At 50.0% G+C, this 11,603-nt stretch overlaps 4 protein-coding genes across 4 annotated transcripts; 3 read left to right on the top strand and 1 right to left on the bottom strand.

The window, feature by feature from the left end:
* Positions 1-714: 714 nt before the first annotated feature.
* On the top strand, positions 715-2,946 carry ASPBRDRAFT_197379 (putative MFS transporter; the record flags this gene model as incomplete). Its single annotated transcript, XM_067621092.1, has 12 exons — positions 715-1,237; positions 1,302-1,399; positions 1,464-1,526; positions 1,576-1,628; positions 1,685-1,756; positions 1,816-1,929; positions 1,983-2,250; positions 2,297-2,318; positions 2,366-2,463; positions 2,522-2,586; positions 2,648-2,683; positions 2,733-2,946. 12 exons carry the CDS (start codon positions 715-717, stop codon positions 2,944-2,946), a joined length of 1,626 nt encoding a protein of 541 aa, XP_067477935.1.
* A 419-nt stretch (positions 2,947-3,365) lies between these two features.
* On the top strand, positions 3,366-6,281 carry ASPBRDRAFT_197378 (putative C6 transcription factor; the record flags this gene model as incomplete). Its single annotated transcript, XM_067621091.1, has 13 exons — positions 3,366-3,428; positions 3,654-3,685; positions 3,741-3,800; positions 3,876-4,271; positions 4,332-4,347; positions 4,407-4,518; positions 4,572-4,905; positions 4,957-5,080; positions 5,134-5,149; positions 5,199-5,298; positions 5,354-5,373; positions 5,435-5,558; positions 5,642-6,281. 13 exons carry the CDS (start codon positions 3,366-3,368, stop codon positions 6,279-6,281), a joined length of 2,037 nt encoding a protein of 678 aa, XP_067477934.1.
* A 333-nt stretch (positions 6,282-6,614) lies between these two features.
* ASPBRDRAFT_197377 (putative mitochondrial carrier protein (Ymc1)) lies at positions 6,615-7,887 on the bottom strand (the record flags this gene model as incomplete). Its single annotated transcript, XM_067621090.1, has 5 exons — positions 6,615-6,645; positions 6,707-7,335; positions 7,389-7,525; positions 7,574-7,585; positions 7,782-7,887. 5 exons carry the CDS (start codon positions 7,885-7,887, stop codon positions 6,615-6,617), a joined length of 915 nt encoding a protein of 304 aa, XP_067477933.1.
* A 386-nt stretch (positions 7,888-8,273) lies between these two features.
* ASPBRDRAFT_56456 (translation initiation factor 2) lies at positions 8,274-11,476 on the top strand (the record flags this gene model as incomplete). Its single annotated transcript, XM_067627569.1, has 3 exons — positions 8,274-8,297; positions 8,359-11,266; positions 11,325-11,476. 3 exons carry the CDS (start codon positions 8,274-8,276, stop codon positions 11,474-11,476), a joined length of 3,084 nt encoding a protein of 1,027 aa, XP_067477932.1.
* Positions 11,477-11,603: the final 127 nt, after the last annotated feature.

Below are 11,603 nucleotides of genomic sequence, written 5' to 3'. Positions count from 1 at the left end.
CTGTATAGTCGGCTTTCGGGAGGTATCTCCGACATGCATGGGCCGATTCCAGGATAGTGTGCTACGAAGCACTACAAAGCACTATAACGCACTACTTGGTGACTGGTTAGTGACTTCCCCCACACTTTGTGTTTCCCCCCCGCGTCCCCGTGACCCACACCCAAGCGAATCTGGAGATGCTTTTGTGCTCTTTCCATCGCTTTTCGTGCCCGAACTCCGAAGCTGGAACGCTATTCAACCTATGGTATCTCTCCACTCCCGCAGATTCCTCTGCACGGTGATGGCACGACTGGAAGTCATTGGGCGTCGCGTCGGATAATGTCCGACAGTTTCCACGTCATGTTATCCCGTGGTGTGCTGCCAGGATGGAACGACTACTTCGACGCTAGGCTTGTCATGGTCGTCGTGGCGAGTCATGGCCGAGTTGATTCGCTCCCGCGTCGGGCTTGGGCTGCTTGCGTCCGGGGCAGAGGATGAGGTTTTTCCCCACGGGGTTTCCATTTGCAGTGTAGGTGGGCGGCGATGGGGAATATGCTATGACCCAGTACTGTTGTGGTCTTGGGACTGAGTTTTTATCTCGTCTCGGGGAATCTCTCTTCAGCTTTGATTTACTTTCGCTGAAGGTTGAGGTGCTTACTTTCCTACTCGAGAGGCGTTCATCTGTTAGGGCTATTTTCCAAGGACAGCTTAAGTGCAGAAGAGCAGACGAGAACAATGTCCTCCAAGCAAGGGAATACCCCCGCAGACAAGACACAAGATGAGCATATTGAATCTATTGATACCGCGCCTCGTCAGGAGCTGCAGCATGCAAACGTGTCTACTCAGGACACAGCTCTTGACCTCCTGAGAGACGCGGGCCATTCTACCATTCTAACACCTGAGAACAACGCCAGAGTCCTTCGGAAGATTGATCTCAGACTCCTGCCTATTCTGCTAGGAATCTACTTCCTGCAACAGGTCGACAAGTCGACTCTCTCATACGCATCAGTATTTGGTCTGGTTGAGAAGGCTCATCTTCATGGGCAGGAATACTCATGGCTTGGGGCGGTCGTCTACTTGGTGCAACTCGTTGCTCAGCCTTTCGTTGCCTACATCCTGGTCAAGGTGCCTCTGGGGAAGTTCCTGGCATGCACGACCTTTTGTTGGGGCATTGCCCTGACGTGCATGACCCCAGCGAATACTTTTGCGAAGTTGTTGGTTTGTCGGATGTTTCTGGGTCTCTTTGAAGCTGGTATACGTAAGTGAAGCCCTAACAATGCAACCATTGGTTTGTTTGCTAGGGCTGACGGTCGAACAACAAGCACCGGCATTCATTGCAATCACCCAAATGTGGTATCGGCGACGAGAACAGCCAGTCCGGCTTGGTTCATGGTATGCTATGAATGGCGTGGTGAACATGGTGAGCTTGGACTCGAGCGTACTCCCTCGTCAAGTGTTACAGCTAATGCGAACTACGATGCTAGTTTGGAAGTCTGATAACCTACGGTCTTGGTCACATTGGATCTTCGGTCTTCGAGCCCTACCAGGTTGGGCCGTCTTCACCACTCTCAAAGCCGGATGCTAACTACACCACAGATTATCTTCTTGTTTTTTGGACTCATCACGATTGTTTTCTCTGTCGTTGTCTTGTGAGACATGCCTTTAAAACAACGAACGTTAAACACTTTTAACACTTAATATCTAGTATTCTGACGCCGGACTCACCGATCAAATCCAAATTCCTTCACGAAGAAGATAAGGTTCTAGCTATTGAAAGGTAATTACTACAGTGTAGCTGTTGACGAGCGCACCAGAACGCTTACACGTGTGGTTTAGGCTTCGTATGAACCAGCAAGGTATTGAAACCCACGAGTGGAAATGGCAGCATGTAAAAGAGACATGCCTCGACATCAAGTCATTTTTCTGGTTTGCTCTGATGTTTTCGATCTCGTAGGGATAATGTCCTTCAGATATTCCTGCAAGACATACTGACGGTATCACAGAATTCCCAGTGGCGGTATCTCGACCTTCGGACCATTGATCATCGAAGCATTCGGTTTCAACCAATTCGATACAATTCTCTTTAATATACCTTTCGGTGCTGTCCAGCTCATTGCAACAATGGGAGGAGCATGGTTGGCGACTAAGCTCCAGATGAAGGGTCCTGTCATAGCTTTGCTATGCTTGCCTGCCATTGCGGGCTGTGTGATGTTGTTGCAGATCCCGCACGATAACCATCATAATGGGGCACTTCTTGCGGGATACTACATTGTAAGTTTAATGCTACTGTCAGCATGTGCTCGCTAACACTCTCTAGATCTCCGTATACCCTGGAATTAGTATGCCTCTATGGACTGCGCAGATGGCCTAAGCTAACATACTATAGCACCCCTGATCTACTCGTGGTCTGCAGGAAATACAGGAGGTGAAACAAAGATGAAGCTCGTGAACGGAATCCTACTCGTTGGACAATGTGCTGGTAATGTATGTTGAACCGCAGCCAGCCCCAACAAGCGCACAGTTGAATACTCACTGAGAACAGGTCCTTGGGTCGAACCTGTACACTACAACCGAAGCACCACTATACAGACGCGGTCTGCTCTCCAAGTAAGCCAGCCAAGAAAGTCAGTAAATGATCGTTCCTGGTACTGATCGTGCATTCAAATAGTCTCGCAATGTTCTGTGTTCTCATCCTGCTTTGCGCGTAAGCCCCCCACACCCTACATTAGTTCCACCTACTTATCTCCTGTTAGTTTGAACATGGGATATTTGTTCCTTCTCAACAAGAGACACGAGAAGAAGCGAGTTAGCATGGGAAAGAGCGCAAAGATCATCGACCACTCCATGCAAGCCGTTGGAGCAGTCCCAATCGATAAGACCGAAGCACCTCAGCAGAGTCTGGGCGAAGACAATGCGTTCAAGGACTTGACGGATTGGGAGAACGAGGATTTCGTCTATGTATACTAAGACCGGGCTCTCCTAACCGATGAGGTAAGGTATTATGGAAATGATGCTGTAGGGAATATGCGGGGTTTGGTTATAGCGTTCACTTATTTTCATGTTTTCAGTCTATGAATGGTATCTGATTCTGGCAATACCCAACAACATACTACTACCATGTCCTCAATAAATTTCTTGAATAGATAGTAATTGGGCAGTTAGTAAATTAAACCCAACTCGCAAGCAAAATAGCCGACTCGGCAATCCCCCGGCGACGGCGTGGGGCCCCGCCTTTTTCCATCCTCATGCCATCCCGCTCCAATCTATTTACCCCATCCCAAAACCGAACTCCCTCTTCCGACGATCAGTGCGCATAACCTGCATTGATTGATGCATTCTTATCTCTAATTTAGTGCGGACAGCTATAACTGTTCTTAAAGTTGATAATGGACTCAGATGAGGAATCCTCGTGCGCGGTCTCCGCTCCCATTGGGAAGAAGCGTATTCCGGTATGTATGCTTGGCCACTAGACCACCTTCGGGCTTACTTGAGCTGCTCATGTTGCTACCGAATGTGCTGCTGGTGGCAGCTACTATATATAGATATAGACGGTGTTGCTAACATATGCATATATGATCTAGAAAGCATGTACATCTTGTCGACAGTCGAAAGTTAGTCGTTCCTTTAAGGGGGTGTAACTGTGTTTTAGGTTCGTATTGTGCTTACTCAAATAGGTGAAATGTGATGGTAAACGACCGTGTACGAGGTATGTATGCTAGTAATAGATTTTGAAGATGACATATGCTGACAGATAGGAATAGATGTAAACGGGCACGGAAACGATGTGTATTCTTCGAGATTCCGAAGGATCCTGCTGTTTTGTATGTACCCCGATCTTCTGTTCGTGCTTACCGCTCGAGTATACTGTTTGTGTGTTGACTAAGGTACCAATGTAGACGCCTGGAGAACGTCGAAGCAGAAGTACAGCGTCTACGGGAGCAATTGAGCAATGTGAACGAGCTACTACTGCGTCAGCAGCAACAGCAACAGCAAATTGCACACACGTCTCCAGCCTCCGTTCATGTCATGTCTGATCCTGGGACAATGCCCACATTTCTTGCTACGGGAGAGATGAGTGGGTATCATCATCATCATCATTGGCGAGGGGTTAGGTATCCTCTGGCCCAGAGGGATAATGATGCTAGCGTGTTTCAATTTCAGACTCCTGGGGTACAGACTGCTCGGCCTGTTCAATCGCGGCGTTCAGGGTTCGATATCAGAGAAGAGCCAATATCGGATTTTATCAGTAGGGGGATGATGACGGCTGATCAGGCTATGTCTTGTTTTGGGACGTATGTTGATGCCATTTTGAGGGTGATGTCGAAGATGCTGTTCGCTAATCTGCAATCTAGGTTCTTTCAAGGCTGTGTAGGTAGTCCTAACCTTTCTACCCATGATATAAGGGGCTCATGCGTAAGGAAAATTAGGATAGGTATATCCCGATCTTTGATCCAGATATTGATACATTCAACTCTGTGCGCGCTCGGAGTAGCATCCTGCTCAATGCTATTTGCACAATTGGCAGTCGAGTTGAGATCAGTATGCTTGATGCCAGTTCTTTAGAATAAGTGATAAGTCGCTGACTATTTTAGGATCCGGATCTCAGATCCCTGATCTACTACATGCCGAACTCAAGAGATCGATAAACGTGGTCATTCAGAACAAAAACCTCAATTGCTTAGAAGCAGTACAAGCATTGCTCATTGTAGCCTGCTACTCCGCTGAACGATCTTTGATTCTATCGTTTGCAACTAGAATGGCGTTGGACCTGGGACTGGACGAAGCATTCGAGGAACTGATACAGAGACTGACGATGAAAGAGACCGACGTGATTCATGACATGTCTAGCGTGATGGTAGATGATGAGGAGCGCGCACTAATGCGCAAATCTAGAACCTGGTTCGGTCTTTTGGTACTTGACCACATGTGAGTTTGTAGCCGCAGTCAGTTTATGCACATGCTAACAAAGATGACCAGATTCCATGTTGACGGTGGGAAACCTCCTGGCATCCGGGTGACAGGGAATGCTCATCGATGTCGCATTCTGCTTCGTCATCCTACATCTACTGTCTTAGATCTGCGACTGTTTTCTCAGGTGGAGGTAGGTCACCCTATCATATGTTGACTGTCATCCTATTAACTAACTTTGAATAGCTGAACATTATACGTGGTAAGCGTCCCATCATTTTTAATTTCTGACAGGAGATAACAAGATAAAGCAAGAGTCAACGATACTCTAGATGCCAAAGAAACCCTCCAAAGATCAGATATCACCGAATTTGTGCACGAAGCCAAGGTAGATCTCGACCTCTGGTTTGAGTAAGTAAGCCCCTAATAAGTATGTTATCACATACCTTCAACTAATCCCAACAAGCGACTGGCTACGCATCATCGGTAAGCTGCCACCACTACACTATCACACAAACCAATTGACCCAAACCACTAACATAATTAGAAAACTCCCCCTCAGCCACCCAAGAACGCCCCTTCCTCCTCGCCGCCCTACGAGTCCAGAAATGCTGGGCCGAATTGATTCTGCACTGCAAAGCGCTCCGCTCCATGGGCGTAGAGAACGTCGCGTACATACCCCGCGCTCCCAACCCTAATCCAATACCAAGTATCTCCCTCCTTAATACTAACATATGTCTGTAAAATTATGCAGAGAAATGTCCCCAATCGAACAAACCATCCTCCTAACCGCCAAATCCAGCGCCCGAAAACACCTCCGCCTAATTAGCCTCGAACCCGACTTTTACCTCGCTAAACTCAAATACGCCATGGATTTCGTCTGGGCCAAATGCGCCTTTTGCTTCCTCTTACTTCTAAAGCTATCGCGCCTCCTTCCTGAACGGAAAGAAGAGCACACGGAACTTCTGGACCATGGAAATCGACTCCTTGATGAGCTGACCAGGAGTAGTGGAGATACATCCACCACCAGTACAACGGCAACAGCAACGACAGCAGGAATAGGGAATAACAACAATATCTACATGCAGATCCTACGACTAAGTATCGAGAAATACAGTCGTGTTTTGCAGGAAAGAGAGGTGAATAGTAACGCCCCGATTGCGGAGGCAGGAGAAGGAGAAGAAGGAGTGAGTGGAGCAGGGGATAGTGGTAACCAACCGGGCACTAACGTTAATGCGATGGCGCCATTTTGGGAGTTATTTGATGCGCAGGCGGATCTGCAAAGTTTCGTACCTGAGCAATTTGTTCGGGAGTGGGATTTTCCCGGTCTGGATTTGTTTTATTTTCCTACGGCGTGGCAGGATTTCTTTGGGGATTTTTCGTTGGCGGTTTGATTTTTGATGCTATCTTTGTTTATGGCTGGTTGGTTTGTTGGTAGACGGTAAAGAAAGAATCATCATATCATATCATATCGTATTGAGCTGGCCAAGTGTTGAAAATCCTGAGTAATTCTATAGAACCATGCAAGTTTGACTGATTGTTCAAGGAAAAAAAAAGTTGAAGTAGTCTAAGCGGAACTTTTCCTCCAGTGCTTGTTGAATGAAAGAAAACTAAAACGGGGGATATCAAACCCCAAAAGACCACCGAAGCTGGATACGCGCGTTGACGACGTGTGTGTTGGGTATTAGTTTATTTTACTGTGCTAGGAAAGTCGATCTTTATCTGATTTAGCCCAGGGCTCTCATGGTGAGTTCGACACTGTAGATGCATATTAGTAACTCGACATACAGCCTTGAAGAAACAGTAGGGGTCAACGTACACAGCAAAAGTACCCGCCGACACAGGCATAGCCCTAAGCAGGGTAGGTCCAATACCCTTCCAGAAGCCCGCCAATCCCTCAACGGCATACGTCTTCTTGAAGCAGTCGGTCATGCTCTTGAACTGCTGCTGGGCGCCGAAGCCGTCGCACTGCATCTTACTCTTGACCACGTCGAAGGGGTAGCTGGACAACCAGAGCGCCTCACCGGCCAGACCACCGTAAGTAGCGACCTTCAAGCTGGAAATGTCCTCGCGCTTGACGTTGTTGCGCTTGGCGTCCTGGTTCATGAGGTACTCGAAAGCCAAAAACCAGGTTCCGTAGGCCTGGGCTTCACGGAAATAGGTGACGTTCTGGCCGCGGAAGAGACCCTTGAGGACACCGCCCTGGTTGCAGAGCTTGCGGATGCAGTCGATGGGTCCGTTGTACAGACGATCAGCTCCGTGGGGCTGGGTTTGCAGACGGATACGGACGTGCTCAATGGGGCCAGACAGGAAGGAGTTGGTGAGACCGGCAAAACTACCGGCCATGTAGTACTGGGTGTAGGAGAGAGTGCTGTCGGCATACTTCTTCTTGTTGAGCGCCTCAAGACGTCTGCGGGCTTCGTGGAAAGCACCAAATTGCACGCTGACCTGTGGGCGGTCAGTATGAGTAAGGTACGAATTGGCTCTGACGGGGTGCTTACGCAGGCACCAATTCCGATCAACGGAGTCAGGGTACCCTTGTAGAAGGCGAAGGGGCCCTCATTCTTCAAGATCTTGGTGGCGCAGTCCAGAGCACTGGAGTACTGAGTGGTGGTTTGCAGGCGGACCTTGACAATGTCTGTTCATTGTTAGGAGAAACTCTCGGGTTGAGAGAGAAGCTACCCACCAAAAGGTTGTCCTATGCATCGTTAGTATGCGCTTTGAATAGAGAATAGTGATAGTAACGAGAGAGGGTCCATATAAGGCATGGGAAAGCAGTGCGCCAGCACATTCTCACCGCAATTGGAGAAACCATATCGCGGAGGACATGTGCCGGTGATTACACAGGACATAACATATGCTGAGTGAAAATAAAGCAATAATTATCGACATACCGAGAAGCACCTGAGCAATTCCACCAGCAGCACCAGCACCCAAATCCTTGAGGGTGCGAAGGGTTCCGCCACCCTTCTGCATGTCCTCGAATGCCTCGGACTCCATTGCGGGGAAGTATCACAGGTTCGGGAAACTGAAAGTTGAAAAGAGATCGAGTCGTAGAGCTGAGAACGAGATCGCACCAAACGACGCAGTTGATCCCTTGATCCCGAGAACCCAAGAGGCCTTGTACGGACAGAAAGAAGGAGGAAGAGACGGAGCTTATCAAAAAGACGAGAAAGAAGAGCGCAGTTGATGTCGCAAAAGGGCTCGCCTCCGATTCGGCGATGGCGCCGAGCGCACGTGAGGCGGAAAACTGGCGGACCCGCGGGCTGAGTCAGCATCTTGGTACGGGCGGATACACCAGCGTTACTTTGATTACTTACGGCGCCGATGTTCTTCTCCGCAGTTTTGGCGCCGAGGGTTTCGCTGTAAGCAACGACAACCACATCATGCACAGGCGGGCTGCTTTGGAAGTGAGTTTGAATAATCTCTTATCTATCAGTTTCGCGTCTAACATTCTGTTCTCATCTTCAGCTATCCCGCCGTCACGGTGTCGAATGGTCGTGCGCAACCGCCCGCAGAAATGCTGCCTTCGCTCCGGTAGTAGGCTTGGTTCCTCGACGGCATTTTCGAATCTCGCCTCTTCGTCTCGATTCATCCGAGTCTCCGCCATCAAACAATCCCGATGATTCATTTGCAGGTACCAGCTCGAGTCCTGCACCTGCAGGTCCGAAGTTCGGTAATCGCTGGGGAAGCAAAGCGCAGAGACCGCTTGGGCTGAGCGCGGCGGAACAAGCTATCCGAGACTCTTTGGTCGCAAAGAAGCAACAAGAAGACTTGCAACAACAGCAGAAATTACAGCGACAAGAACAAGAACGGCAACGTAAAGAGAGACAACAGCAATCACAACAACGATGGAAGGAAGGGCGGTCTCAGGGCCGCACTGAAGAGCAATGGCCTAACACTAGATGGCGTGATGCCGGCTTTAAGCCCAGGCAATCCGATGCCTTTCCCAGGCGGCGTTCGGGCCTCACCAATGAGGACAAGGAAAGTTTGACGCTCCAGCCCGACAAGTCACTCGAGGTCAACAAAGTGCCCAAGTACAAGCGGTCGACAGGTTGGACATGTCCGGACTGCCAGACGAGGTGTTACGGACAGCATACCTCCTGCCCGCGCTGCAAAGCAGCCAGACCGGACCTGCACGAGGGACCGCAACGACACCGAGCTTCACCCCGCCATCGCCACACAGACGAAGAAGCCATCAAGATTCGGAAATTGGGTCAGTCTGTTTTGTCTGATAAGGACGGCGGGAATGCCGAAGGGCTCAACTCAAGAGAAGCAGCTTTCAGGGGTTATATGGCAAGCCAAGGACAATTCGCCGGTCCACGGCCTGTGTTCGACTCCAATGTCGATAAAGAAATATCCGCCCAGGAAGCTAGGGAGATAAGGAAAAAGGAAATAGAGGCAAGGAAAGAAGAGAGGGAGGCAAAGAAAGAAGAAAGGAAAGCGCAGCAGCAGCAGCAGCCTGAGGAAGACAAGCAGGAAAAGAAGCCTAGTGACCCGTGGAGCTGGGATCCGTCATCTTTGAAGAACATCAAAGTACGTGAAGATGATGTTCCAGACTCGAAGCCGAAACGAAAAACCGGTCGCAAGCAACGCGAGTCCGGTAGGGATGAGGAGGAGCTATTTGATGAGGATGAGGAGGCTCAGCGCCGGAAGCGTCGTGAGGAGAAGAAACGCTTAAAGAAGGAGAAAGCGCGCAAGAAGGAGCAGCAAGCCAGTGTCAGCCCTCTGTATCTCCCCGAGTTTATCAGCGTCAGTACTCTTGCGGACGTTATTGGCGTCCGTCCTGCACAGTTTGTCAAACGTATGGAGGATATGGGTTTCGAGGAGGTCACGTACGATCATGTCCTTGATGCAGAAACAGCCGGCCTGATTGCCTCTGAATACAATTATGAACCCATTTTCGACACTGGCGAGGGTGACCTGACCGCAGCGCCAGAGCCCGAAGACAAGTCAAACCTACCGGCCAGGCCTCCAGTCGTCACGATCATGGGGCACGTTGACCACGGCAAAACCACCATCCTAGACTGGCTCCGCAAGTCCTCGATCGTTGCAACAGAGCACGGAGGTATCACGCAGCACATTGGTGCATTTTCCGTGGCTATGCCTTCCGGAAAGACAATCACCTTTTTGGATACGCCTGGTCACGCTGCTTTCTTGGATATGCGCCGCCGTGGTGCGGACGTGACTGACATTGTGGTTCTTGTGGTCGCGGGGGATGACAGCGTTAAACCCCAAACGATCGAGGCGATTAAGCATGCTACATCTGCCAATGTTCCTATCATTGTTGCCATGAGCAAGATGGACAAGGAAGGCGTTAATCCCGACAGGGTCAAACAGGATCTCTCGATTCACGGTGTACACGTTGAAGATTTTGGTGGCGACGTGCAAGCAATCGGCGTGAGTGGAAAGACTGGCCAGGGAATGCTGGAACTTGAAGAAGCCATTATTACCTTGTCAGAGGTGCTCGACCACCGGGCTGACCCCCAGGGTAACGTCGAAGGATGGGTTATCGAAGCCACTACCAAGAGCTATGGCCGTGTAGCTACCATACTTGTCCGACGGGGAACGCTGCGAACAGGAGATATCATTGTTGCTGGCACCACCTGGGCGCGTGTGCGCACCCTTCGGAACGAAGCTGGTCAGACAGTTCGCGAAGCCACTCCAGGCATGCCAGTGGAGGTTGATGGCTGGCGAGAGCAGCCCTCGGCGGGCACCGAGCTTTTGCAGGCCGACGACGAGCAGCACGCCAAGAGCGTCGTGGACTACCGGTTGGAACGGGCCGAGACACAAAAACTGAGTGAAGACATGACTGCCATCAACGAAGCGCGTCGTGAAAAGCTTGAGAAACGTCGCCAAGAAGAGGCCGGCGCAGACCAGGTTGAGGAGACTGTACAATCTGGCCCCAAGCCGGTGCAGTTTATCATCAAGGCCGACGTTGGTGGCTCGGCAGAGGCTGTTCTCAACTCAGTCACTGCTATCGGTAACAACGAAGTGTTTGCCAATGTGCTTCGCTCTGAGGTCGGCCCAATCAGTGAGTTCGACATCGAGCATGCGGCCACGGCCAATGGCCACATTATCACCTTCAACATGCCTATTGAACCTGCGATATCTCGGATGGCAGAGAAGCGCGGTGTCAACATCATGAATCACAATATAATCTACAAGCTTATTGACGATGTCAAGAGCATTCTGAGTGAGCAGCTGGCACCGAACGTCAGCCAGCGTGTGACAGGTGAAGCAGAGATCGGACAGATCTTCGAGATCACGGTCAAGGGACGTAACAAGACAGCCATTGCAGGATGCAAGGTACGCAATGGAACGATCAATCGGGCCAAGAAGGTCCGCGTGATTCGAGGCCAGGAGACAATCTACGATGGTGAGCTGAATACACCAATGACATGCTGCTTCTATGGCAATTGATTAACTGGCTGCAGGCACGATCACATCTCTAAAGAACGTCAAGAAGGACGTGACGGAGATGCGCAAAGACACGGAATGTGGTATCGGCTTCGATGGCTGGACCGACTTTGCCGTTGGCGACCACATCCAATGCTACGAGGAAGTATATGAGAAGAGATACCTGTGATCAACCTTTCGGCTTCATATCCACCCCTTTCCACTCACAACTTATGGCATTTGTATTTTTAGCGGACAATTGTTGTCCACCTCTACATACATACCCCTTCTGGCTGTTACCATGTTTCTGCAACTGC

The sequence above is a fragment of the Aspergillus brasiliensis genome (assembly GCF_001889945.1).
Source record: "Aspergillus brasiliensis CBS 101740 unplaced genomic scaffold ASPBRscaffold_8, whole genome shotgun sequence".
NCBI lineage: Eukaryota > Fungi > Ascomycota > Eurotiomycetes > Eurotiales > Aspergillaceae > Aspergillus > Aspergillus brasiliensis.
The sequence above is the reverse complement of the archived record's forward strand: the minus strand, read 5'-3'. Positions and strand labels throughout refer to the sequence as shown.